Source organism: Rattus norvegicus, chromosome 1 (genome assembly GCF_036323735.1).
Source record: "Rattus norvegicus strain BN/NHsdMcwi chromosome 1, GRCr8, whole genome shotgun sequence".
In the NCBI taxonomy this organism is placed as follows: domain Eukaryota; kingdom Metazoa; phylum Chordata; class Mammalia; order Rodentia; family Muridae; genus Rattus; species Rattus norvegicus.
In genome coordinates, this window is record NC_086019.1 from 24,108,784 (window position 1) to 24,121,733 (window position 12,950).

The window sequence follows — 12,950 nt, forward strand, 5'->3', positions numbered from 1 at the left end:
CCTCCCCAAGCCAAGGCCTCTACACTGAGCACCAGAAGCAAATCCTGTGGGGGAGTAAAAACGTACACATTATTATTTGTGTTATCTTCTTTGTGTGTGTTGTGTGTGTGTGTGTTGTACGTTCATGCATCTGTGTTCATGATGCATGCATGTGTTCATCATGTGCAGTATACAGTGTTCACAGTATGCACACAATGGACATGTAACACTACTGTTTTTAATCTTTATGCTTATTTTGCTTATCTTGTTTGATGTTGCCTTTGGAATATTCATTCTGATATAGCACTTATAGGAGATTACATCAGTTTTTCTTTGACTGAAGCAGACGCAACTCTATTATGAATTAAGTAAAAGTCCCACAATCGTTGCTATTTCAAGAAGTTCAATTTTCACTATTTCAGAACATAAAAAAATAGGGTCATTTCTGTTCTGCCATATTAGGCTATTCAATTTTATTCACCCTGGTCATAAAACATACTTTACAATGTATTCACATATACATGACATCAATGTACAATGTTCGTTAAGTATCATCTGTTTAGTCAGATGCACACTTAGAAGAGTCATATTTGAAATCGAAGTAAAGCTAACAAGTTTAAAGTGCTGTTGACAGTAATTTCTACTTTATTCTTTTGATTTACAAAGAATTTTGAATAGAAAAGTTTACATTTTCACAGATTTGGAAAAAATTTTCTTCCACTACCACCCATAAGGATACAAATAGTAATTTGTCTATGCTATTGAGAAACTTTCAGTTCTGATGTTTTGGTCTGAGATTTACAGTTTCAGAATTGATCTTTACTTTCTCTGTAGAGGAGGTCATGAGATGTAAGGTTGACTTGGAAACATTAAAATTTGAAAAATGGTCTTTCTAAAATATCGTTTTTTGCCAGTTATTGTTAATGCTTCAGAAACCTGAAACAGCAAGATGAAATTGGAAATACCTGTGGTAATTGATTACAGCTCTTTGAAGAGATGATTAGTAATATCGAAAGGTCATTCTCACTTATGTACTTTCTTAGGAGTTCCCTCTGCTTGTTCTCAAGAGACTGCAAGCTTCTCAAAGCACCTAGTAGTTACAAAACATGAGGAAAATATGTTGTTTGATATTTAGACCTTAAAATGCTTGTCCTAATAGAAAGCATTTTAGAAATTATATTTTCTAGCTTTTAAGAATACTCAATACTTGTGTTACCGAATCTCACATTCTCTGCAATTTATTTTATACTACTCCTATGTTTCTCGTGCAAACACAGCCTAACAGTTTTGAACAATAAATTGTATTTGAAGTAGGGAAATGGGTTTATAAATGGTGACTGTCTGACAAAAATAATACTGGCCTGTTCCTCTGCCCAGTTGTTTTTTGTTGTTTTCTCCTGTGCCCTTGTCTCTGCTGGCATCGTTTGCCTTGTTTATCACTGACATGTTCCTCATCCATCACTTCTTGTGGATGAGTCACAAAGGCAGGCCCTTGCTGGTCTAGGTCAAGTTTGCTGAAAACTTATGCAACCATATTTTAAATTTCCTAGTGACTATGTGATAAAAGGAGAGATGAGGGGAAATGTTTTATCATATCTAATATATTCAAAATCTCATCTCATGTTCCGACATAAACGATATAGTGACATTTTACTACCTTCTGTCAAGACTTAGATATTTGAAGTTCAGTCGTGTATTGATGCAGAGTGGATTAATTCACTCCGGCCATGGTGTGAGTTCTAAGTGGCCTGCAACCATGGCTGTGTATCTTTGTTGGCCGCTCTGCTAAGCTCCTGGAATCGTATTCATCTCTGTGCATGGACAGTAGCTGGTGTTTCTCTGGCCTTCACTAATATCTTCCTATGAGAACATACTGATAGAGGACGTTGGTTTCCATAGCAGACCTTGACTGTGACCATCGGATAGTGGTGCTGATTCAGTAGATGCTAGCGATATGAGATGACCTTCCGAGACTCCTTTCTTTCTCCTTGAATTTAAAGGTTACCTGCCTTTGATTTTTAAGAAAGCAGGTATTGCCGTGCCCTAGTTTAGAAGATGTACTTAAGAGATCGATGCACGGTAAGTAGTAACGAATGTGCTCTTCTTTACAAAGTGCTCCATGGAGCTTTAATTTTAATGCACGGAGTTTGTGAGTCAAAGGAGCAAAGTTGTAGTTGGATAAGATGGATACGTCCTCATACGTGCTGCCCGACATAGTGCCCACAGCTAAGAGCAATCTGCTACACATTTAAACACTTCTAAAGAAAGTAGGTCATACGTTGTGTTCTTAGCCTAAGTACACAAGTAGGATGAGAAGAGAATTTTAGAAGTGATTCATATCTTCATAGCACTGATGTCACAGTTATATTCTTATCACAGACTCATATAATATAATATGTATACCTCTATGTATTTCAACCATACCTTGGAAAGAAAGGAAAAAGAATGGAGAAGGGAGGAGGGAGGGAGGAAGAAAAGAAGGAAGTAAGGAAAGAAGGAAGGATAATTTTAGAAATAAAAACAAGTTGCAAAGATGGCATAGCAGAGGAAAGACTTGGTGTATACCCTTATTTTTGTTTCCTGGCAAGTTAATGTTAGCTCTGGGATTCGGGCAAGTTGTCTAACCAATGTACAACTTGGCTCTTTTATTTTCTTTTTTTTCTCCTTCCTTTTTTATGTATGTATTATGTATTATGTATGTATGTTTCTGTTATCTATAACAGGTAACACAAACATACATACATAATAATTATATATGTATATATATATATATAAAATCTTTTACCTACCTATGATTTTTAAAAATCTGCATACCTAGCTACCTATTTATTGATCTATTAATTTACCTATCTCTCTTTTTCTTTCATTGGTTACCTAGTTAGTTTAGGTTTGGGCAAGACTCTTATTACATATGTAGTCCGTGTTGCCTTTGAACTCTTGAATATTCTATGAAAACCAGGCTTGCACCTAAATTATGACCATGAGTTCCAACCCTATTTTCAGCCCTGCTTGTCCCAAGTCAGCTGGAATTTTACTGGGGACAGGGAGGTGCATTCTGTGAGAACATGCTGTCTTCCAGAGCACACATGAGTGAGAAGATGCTGCTTAAATAGAAGAGTTAGTCCAAGGCTGGCGAATTCCGCCATCGAGGAACTTAGTAAACTTAGTAAATTAGTTTTCTGAAGTTGTGTTTAAACTTTTCACTATTGATTAAGAAATAAGCTAGAGACTGGACACAGCTTAGTGAGTGGTAGAACAGTTGCCTGGATCACCCCCAGTCACAGGTTCTGACCTTGCAGCTGAGAATAAATGAATAAGGAGGCAAGTAGAAATTAGACGTGACCATGAAGCAGAAAGGGTCTGGACTTTGGTACAGCTGCAGATTTTCAAGGACGGGCACAATTGTCAGATCACATTAATACTCTGTCAACGGCAAAATTCAGTCAGTTTTGCCCAGAGATATCTGTACAAAACACCTTTCATTTCCCCACTTGGCTCCTACTTCAACTTGGATCTTAGCTATGCTCACTGCTAAGCTGCTGACCCACTTAATGAGCAGGCATCCTCCCCTCGGCTATTGTGGATGACTCCTATCTGTCCTTCTGCATCTACTGTGTCCCCCTGTCATCTACCTTCTAGGCTGTACCCATTCCAAATATATCTTAGAGCTTTTCAACAGTCTGGACTGCCTGAAGGTAAATTTCTAAGTTCTTTACCTGGTCGAGGGGCACCATCACGTGATTTGTCTGACCAACTCCTTGTTAGTAGAATACCTTCTGTGGGGTACATGGAGTTGTTTTGTTTACAGCGTCAAATGGTCAGTTCAGAGGCTAGTTCATTTTCTTCTTTTCTCATTTCTTCCTGGCAGAGTTATTTGTTCCCCACACACCCACCATGTGCTTCTTCAATTCTTATTCAGTTCTCACCCATCCTAAAGTCTACTTTTTCCTCATCTGACCATGAGCTGACTGGATATAATATTAATAAGCATCGGTGTGGAAAAAGAATTCTAATAATGGCTAAAGTATAACAGATTCCTTCTTATTCGTATAAGTTAAAAGTCTAAAGGAGCCTGTGCACTGGTTGCGAGAGTGTGAATCTTTACTGATGGGTCCCTATGCTTCTTCATGCAACCCCAAAGTTGCCCTCTCTGCTGCTAGTTGGGATTATTTTCACGAACAGAAAAAAAAAAAAGTTTCCCCGACAGTGAACAAGGCTAAGAACTGAAGCCAAAGCCTCTGGTGTTTGAAAGCGTAGTGATTGGAGTGTTTGATTTGTGACCGTTCTTCTGAGTCAGCAGAAGAGGAATGAGTTACATTGTGAGCTGGAAATCAGTAGTGTGCCTTTAAAATTCAAAATGTCTTTTTCAAGGAGAGTTACTTCTTTTGAAATGGACATGAGTCAAATGTAAGTATGCTTTATGTTGTCTGAACAGACATGCTCTTTCCCACTTCAGGCTACATACTTGGCTTTAAAACCCATGATGGTTTAAGTTGCACAGAAATGTTTCTTTAATGCACCTATCTCTAATATGTGACATGGGAATGTATGTTGTATGTTCCTCATATGAACTGAAGAGTTTCTGAAGATTCTGTTGCAATACAATACTCATCTAAGACCACAGTAATGAACTGGGTAAGGTAGCACATGCCTGTAATCCCAGTATTTAGCCTGGGGATAAAAAAGTTCAAGGTCACCTTCAGTTGTACGGCAAGCTGCATGCCATTTTGGGTTCCATGACACCCTGCCTCAGAAACCATTTCCACACAAACCGATACAAGTCAGACAGTTATTTGTTCTTCAGGTTAAATGGGAAAGACAATGGATTTGCGTTTTGTCTTACTTGTAGAAGGTGACCTGTATACCTCTTCATAGAAATAGGTACCCACTCCCAGAAGGAATTGTTATTCATTCCTCACCGATATCATGTGGTAAAAAAAAAAAACCTCTAAGTTAATATGGAGTTTGTGCATGGTACTGCAAACCAGTGTGGAAAGGACACAATGTTCAAAGTTAATTGACATGCTGAGAATGTATTAAATGCTCAGTCAGGATTGAGAAGATAGAACTTTAACATAGCAATGATTTCACTAGTCCCATTTATTCCTATTACTACTACTACTACTACTACTACTACTACTACTACTACTGTTACTGTTACTACTACTACTACTACTACTGTTACTGTTACTACTACTACTACTACTACTATTACTACTACTACTACTGTTACTACTACTACTACTACTACTGTTACTACTACTACTGTTATTACTACTACTACTACTGTTACTACTACTACTACTACTACTACTACTACTACTACTACTACTATTACTACTTTCTTTAGTAGGAGATAGAAGCCACTCTGCTGGCAAAATATTCTCAGTGGACTGAGTACAGTGAGACTTCCTAGTTTCTGACTGGGGAACTTGTTTGTTTGGTTTCTTTGCTCTCCATTCTTCTGGCCCATGGCTGCTTTAACCAAACGTTTTACATAGTAATGGAGCCTGGAGAAGTACACTTGGCAGCTGTTTCTGTAACAATAGTGACATGTGGTATCTAGCACTATGCCCCTTTGCTAAAGAACATGGGCATGGTGTGTAGAGGTGTTAGTGGACAAAGCCAGAGCCAATTTGTATTTAAAGAGTGACTGTGAGTGAGGAAGTTGTATCCTCATAAGAGAATAACGAGTGTTTTCTTCCTACAGGTAAAGAAAACGTGCCCAGAATCAGATGTTTCAGAACCTCAGAATTCCAGGTACAGTAAAAAAAAATTAATACTCCATTAAGAAAAATTGCAGTTTTGGAATGGTGGTGGAGATTGAAACACTGATGTTTTCAAGGAATGGATGGATGGATGGATGGATGGATGGATGGATGGATGGATGGATGGACAGAAAGACAGAGGACAGATAGATAGAAAGTATACATATCTGGCAAGGGCATTATCAATTACAGAATTTATTTTTAAAACAGCAAGATTGAAGTCAACTTCAAAGAATCCTATAAGAATGTCTAGCAATACTTCAAAAATTTTCCATGGATATTATTTTAAAAGTCTTATTTTATTCATTTTAATACTTTCTTATAAACTGTTTATTTCTGGAATTGTACTTGGTACTGAACAGCCATTGAATCTGTTTTTTATTAAACTCCCTATTTTTCTGTCTAATGAAATGTGACTGGATTTTGCACATACTAACAAATTAAGACTCTCAAAGTCAACTTAACATTCTGGTTATTGTTTGGGGGAACGGGTAGAAGAGATGAATTAAAATTGCCATGCCCTTCATATAGGAATCTAATAGCATTTAGTTGTTTGTGGTTGGGCCAGATGCCCAGCAGATCTGCTCTAAGACTGCGTGTTGCCACCGCTCTCATTTCAAAATCCAGAGTTCAGTTTTAAATGGACAAGTCAAAGTGTTCATGAATACCATGGCAATGAAAAGCACACGCCCTTACCATGCTAATAGTATGACTTGCTCAATGTCATTAAGACACCGCTTATAATGACATGCATACTGGTGTACTGTGTCTTTTTCCTGCACGGTCTGGATGTAGTGATATTTCTCAGAATACCAGAACAATGCCAATCTCATTAAACAGCTAAGGCTCTCACACTTTCCTTTGAAGAGTCAATGCACATCATAGACCATCTATTTACCAGCCATTAATTCTTGTGTGGTAGGATATTCCTGTAATTGATTCTTCTACATATTAAATGACTGTATGTACGCTTTTCCTGGAGACAATTTAAGGGCAAATATAATGATACAGAATTATTGATACCTGGCATTTTGTCTTTAAAATTAGTTGTCAAAATGGGGTTGAATAATTTTTTTATATTAAGGCCTTATGAGGTTGATAAGTCATCAAAATTTTGCCAACAAAGCAACATAATCTAGAATGTATGGGGAAAAGAGAGATCTCTAGCGCCTATTCCTGGGACACTTCTTAATAATTTCATTGCATTTCTGACTAACAGACATATGATTTATTTAGTAAGATTTATGTAAGTAATTAGATAATTTTAGCAACATATGGGAGGTAGCAAGCTGGAAAATAGCAAGATAATAAACTTTATTATAAACAGTTCATGTCAAATATTTTATACTCAGTTCTATTCAGAATCTTTTGACATACTATCATCAAGTACATTTTAAGTGAGCAGAAAGCTAAGGCAACACTCTATTCTTGGTTACACATGGTATCACTGACTTAGAAAAGAAATAGAAATAGACAAAGCATAATGACCTTAGTCCTAGAACTGGATCATTCTTTTCTATGTGGAAAATCTCTGTCTGTGTACTCATAAAAAATATGACTTTAAGGTCGGCGTGTAGCTCAATGATAGGAAACATATAACAGGCTTAAGGGGTCTGGACTTGAACCCAACATTGCAAAAATTAAAGGAAGAAAGAAAGAAAGAAAGAAAGAAGAAAGGAAGAAAGAGAGAAAGAAAGAAAAAAGAAAGAAAGAAAGCAAACAAAGAAAGCACAAAAGGAATTTGCTTTTAACATGAATAATAGCTAATTTTAAAAATGATTTAAAATATCTCCTATTATTTAATATTATATATCTCTGCAAATTAAAAACTATTTGGGTTCTTTAGAATTCACAATTGTTTGCCATGAGTTAGCAATTTCTTAAAATTACTTATAAAATGGGTAACTTGGGAACTCTGTTTTCTAAGAACGCTAAAGCTTTTTTTTTGTGCGTGCTTTTTTTTTTTTTACATTTTAAATTAGATATATTTCTTTACTTACATTTCAAACGTTGTTCCCCTTCCTGGTTTCCTTTCCATAAGCTCCCATTCCCTCCCCTCCCCCTCCCCCATACGGGTATTCCCCCTATACATCTCCCTTATTGCCCTTCCCCATATTCCCCTGCACTGGCGTCCAACCTTGGCAGGACCAAGGGTTTCCCCTTCCCCTGGTGCCCCAACAAGGCTATTCTCTGCTACATATGCAGTTGGAGCCCTGGGTCAGTCCATGGAAAGCTCTTATTGGTTGGCCTTGTTGCTTTTATGGGGTTGCAAGCTCCTTCAACTCTTTCAATACTTCCTCTAATTCCCTCCAAGGGGGTCCTGTTCTCAGTTCGGTGGTTTGCTGCTAGCATTGACCTCTGTATTGGACATTAAGCAACTAAAAACAAATAAAAGAAATTTTAGTGATGTCCATGATGTTCTGGATGACCTAGAAACATTTCCAGTGCATGGTGCTAGACATTTATTCATGGCTGATATTTCTCCTGCCTGAGCTCTATTCTGATGATAACCAGTGGTCATCAGCTTTTCTGGAAGTCTTAGTCTAGGGGATACCCAAAACAATACTTAGTTAATAAAGTAATAACACACACACACACACACATGCATGCACACTCACACACACATGCATACACACAGAGAAAGGAAGAAGAGACACAGAGAGACAGAGACAGACACAGAGAGCGCTATTTTCAAAGCATGCTATCTGCAGCTTAAATTTTAAAGCACAGTATTTGGTAATAGTATTCTAAGAAATCTAAGAGAATTGAACTCCATATGGAACGATGTATCAGTATAAAGTGTACACTAGGGAAAACACTGCCTGACAAAATGTTGCCCTGCTTAGAGCCTAAAGCAAATGTCACTCGTGTATTTAGCTAGCTTTATAGAGTGTTTATCTTGGGTTTGGAATGATCAAAATAGATGCAGATGGGAAATGTTTTTACAGTGGGGAAGTAATTAAATTGCATGTGGAGACTAAGGAGTATTCTTGGAGTGATATATATGTATCAGCAAATTCTTTGTCTTGCTTGGCCTTAATTTCTCTTTTGGAAAGAAATGCTTTGGCTGCAGATGTAAGTGGGAGATTGGGAAAAGGAGAATTTATAAATGCATGCGGTGCAAAGTGAAGCAAACTTGGAAGCAATGTTCCATGTGTATACTAAGAGCCAGACATCAGGGGCTGAACTTGCTGACGCCTAAAACCATGTCATAAGGAAAAGTATAGAATGTGCTTCTCAGAAAAATGTACATTTCTTGAATATCTGCCTGTGCCTTGCTTCTGTCTCTGTTGGTCACCATGTCCAGAGTACACTGCTCTTATGTTAACCATAAAATAGGATCATGGAATAAAGAATCTAATTTTTCCTCATATCTCACCTTACTCTATGCTACTGGACAGACTCTTGAAAGAAACTGAAACATTATTTTAAAGCTGGTTTCCTCCTACAGCCACTGTGAATTCAGTTGTGTAAACTTGTGTCTCAGTCCAGTCTCCTAGAAACTGTTGTTGTTCTTGTTGAATATACTAGATAGCTGCTGGTCAAATGATTGTTGGTTTGTTTTGTTTTCATTTTTTACCACGTTTCAATAAATCTGTTTGTAAAGAAAGCACAAACAACAACAAAAAAACCCCAAACAATAATAACAAGAAACCAAAATCTACCTCCTTTCCCCTTTATTCCTGGTGGAGGAAGTAAATAATTTATCTCATTATTTAATTGCATTTGCTACAAATGTCTGAGAGGGCCACCATGTTAAAGCAGCCCCTGTCGTGTGCGGTACATTCCTTTTGATCAACTGTTCCAGCCCTCCTTCACCTTTCTATTTTGAGACTCTGACTGGCAAAAGGTTTTTGCCAAGCAGAAGTCAGAAGCATAGGAGGAAGTACATTACATCGAGGCAGTTTTGTGTAAAGATTTTTCTGTTACTTAAGGCATGTTGGAAATCTAAATTTTGGTGAAATTGGGCTGACAGATGAAGTCCAGGAAGAATGCCAGCTGCCTGCCCATGGCGGCTTGGTGTCACCCAGACCACATTACCATCTCAAAAATCCACTAAAGAGGCTCAAAGGGTATTGTTAATATTTTGTTATAGAGGAGGTAAAGTGAGAGAATATTAGTATTTGTAGTGAGTAAAAGAAGCAGAGGAGTCCTTTGGGTAATAATGAGAATTGATTCTATTCCATTTCATGTGTTAAAGAAACAGAGTTTGCTAAGAACTTAATTATTGCCTGAACTTAACAAGTGCTTTGGTCTCTGTCTTCTTGACCTAGCTTTGGTAATGTTGTGGTTATCAGGAGAAATGAAAAATGAACAGACAACTTTAAAGATGTGTTGAAATTCATTTCGGTTTAGTTACTAATGTTTAAGAAGCCCCAGTGAGTTTACTTATTCAAGGACCATACACTTTTAAAAGTACTAAGTTCATCTTTTTTTAAAAAAAATACATGTTTATTAAGCACCTCACATATTTTATGTACAAGCCCAATAGATATCTCAAAATAATAAACATCCTCTACCCCAAAACTTATTCTGCCTGCAGTTTTTAAATTTTAATACAACAGCTCCATTCTTAAAATCACTTAAAACAAAAACTAATTGGTTAACAAAAAAAGTTATAATGAAGACACACATAACCATTTATTTGTTTGTTTGTTTGTTTGTTTGTTTGTTAACATCCCAACCACACTTCCTGTCCCTCCACTCTTCCTATCTCTCTTTCAGCTCCCCTTCCCCTCATATTTACTCCTTCATTTCCTCTTCATAAAAGAGCAGGTCTTCAAGAAACAACAGTCAGACAGGACAAACCAAGATACAATAAGAGGAGGAGAAAGCCCTCCTATGCAATAGTTAAGGCATTGCATTCTAGGTCTACTTGTTTTGTTTTTCTGTATACAATAATTGCCTCTCTAAAAATTGAATTGTTTTCTCAGCAGGAAAATCTGAGGGGCTTTTGGGAAATCTTGCTCAGGACTTTAAATCAGCAGAACATGTAGCTATTCTGTTTCTAATATGTATCTAAATCCATTATTAATAGGTTGCATCTTCTCATATCTTGAAAACTTCAGACTATCCTTGCAGTAACCTATGTCTCTTGCCAGTCACAAAATGTAGCTTTAGGGACCATGCAACTGTGAAAGCGTTTCCAGTATAGCGTTACATTGTTAGAATGTGCTGTTTTTTCAGAATTCAGAAAAAATCACTAATCAGAACACAAACCTACATATTTACACTTCTCCTACATATTTAAGCCACTTCTTTCCCATTGTAAGGCAAACTTCCTCTGGAAGTGATAAATGACCGCTGGACGGATAGAGATCCTAAGACTGAGGTTTAATTCTCTTGTGGTTTAGTTAACTCAAGTCATAATACAACTTAATCCCTCTCTCTCTATCTGGGGAATGTTTTGTCTCATTTCAAAGTCTGACCTCATGTGGATTCCTCTCCATTCTCTTCATTATTTTGGCTGGCATTCACTGGAGGGTTTCTAATTCATTTTGCCTTTTCTGGGCTGTGTTGACAGATTCCTACAGGTGTGGATGCAGCTGGAGCCAGACGAAGACAAATGATGCGTCCTGCCTTGTGGATCATTGTAGCCACAAGAGTTAGCATTTCTTGACCCTTTGGTCATGAGAGCAAACTGAGCAGATTTCTTAGAAAAGTGTCTACAAAATCGCTGGCATCGATTGTAATTGAAGACTTAAATAAGCTTCAAAACTCTAGTTTTTGTGTGTTTAATCAAGTATATCCTCGCCAGTCATTTCTTAAATTTCTTTTCAGTGTCTGGCAAGTTTCCGTCACTGGTCAGCAGAGTGTAGAGCTAACTTCTTGCTTGCTTTTTAAGATGAACCAGAAGTTCTCAACCCCTTAGGGAGTCAAAGGACTCTTTCAGAGCAGTCCTCTAAGACCATGGGAAAACATTTACATTGTGATTCATAACAGTAGCAAAATTATAGTTATGAAGTAGCATCAAAAATAATTTTATGGTTGAAGGTTACTAAAAACATGAGGAACTGTATAAAAGAGGCTTAGCATTTGGAGGGTTGAAAACCATTGAATTGAACTTCCTGGAGAGGGTCTTCCAAAATTAAATGAGTAGATGAGTACTGAACTCACACCCATTACTGGGGAAGTCTTGGACTTTTCATTTGTTCACAATAAGACTGATCTGTAAATCCATGGAAGGGGAGAGATGGTCTAAAATTCAAACCTTACTGTCAGTGTCTCAACTCACATACACATCATTGCTTCATAGATCTCAGTCACCCAGATTTATGCTTAGATTTTGGTTGTCCTTTCATTGTGGATCTTCTCCTGTATTCTCTAATTGAAGTTCTAAGAAAGGTTCAAGAGGTCCAGTGCCTTGGCTCAGCAGAGCCTGAAGTATAAAGATACTTTGTATATTATTGGAATAGTTTCTTGTCACTCAGTGGTTAATACAGCAAATATGAGACAGCTAAAGTAGAAAGAGGGGTGTTGGAGTTTTATTTATTCTGTGTTTTGTTTTGTTTTCTGGGTCACAGTATAAATTCTCAGAGAACTTAAGAATGGGTTGGCTCATTCAGAAGGTGGAGGACCAGGAGCCTGCCCTTCAGTTCATTTCCTGTCCATCTCCATGTTCTCTTAGCCTCCTCAGTGTCTCTATCTGGATGCAAATCACACAGCAGGGATAGTCTGAGGAAAAGACTGTCGTGATGCTGCGCCTTGTTCTATGAAGTTTTCCCATTTATCCTCTCAGATATTAGAACTTCGTTTTCTTTAGGTGTTATAATTATCAAAGGAAATAGAATGCTGTCAAAGAGGTAGCATCACAAAGCATCATGTCATAAATGTGACTTTTAGAAGTCACTGAAGCCCATAGTTCACCAAGTATTCAATACGTCCTACTCCTTCCCCTACCAGAATGAACAGCCTCCTATTTTTCAAACACCCATCTCCACGTTATTCCCTTTATGTCCTCAGCTTATAGAAAGAAAGTTGAAATGACAAGTTCTTCCCTGCTAGGTATAACTCTGTGGCTGATCATTCATTTTTTCTAGAACTGAGACTTAGTTCATAAGCCAAACATCTATGAGCTGAGCTTTACAAAATAGAGATTGCTCACAACACATCTTTTAGTGATGTGACAGCCAAAGATGCATGTAGGAACTTTCTTCCTACATTTCTTTTTGTTAACTTTTCCATCGGACTTTCTAAATCCAC

At 37.4% G+C, this 12,950-nt stretch overlaps 1 protein-coding gene across 15 annotated transcripts in view; it reads left to right on the forward strand.

The window, feature by feature from the left end:
* The window catches only part of Eya4 (EYA transcriptional coactivator and phosphatase 4), a 243,702-nt gene that overhangs the window by 117,353 nt on the left and 113,399 nt on the right, over positions 1-12,950 (forward strand). For 12 of the 15 annotated variants that reach the window (NM_001271317.1, XM_039103304.2, XM_039103308.2 and 9 more), the window contains one exon: positions 5,690-5,739. The exons of the other annotated variants lie outside the window; for them this stretch is intronic. In NM_001271317.1, coding sequence (NP_001258246.1) covers positions 5,690-5,739 — 50 coding nt within the window. The remainder of the gene's footprint in view (positions 1-5,689; positions 5,740-12,950) is intronic. 15 annotated transcript variants of the gene reach the window in all.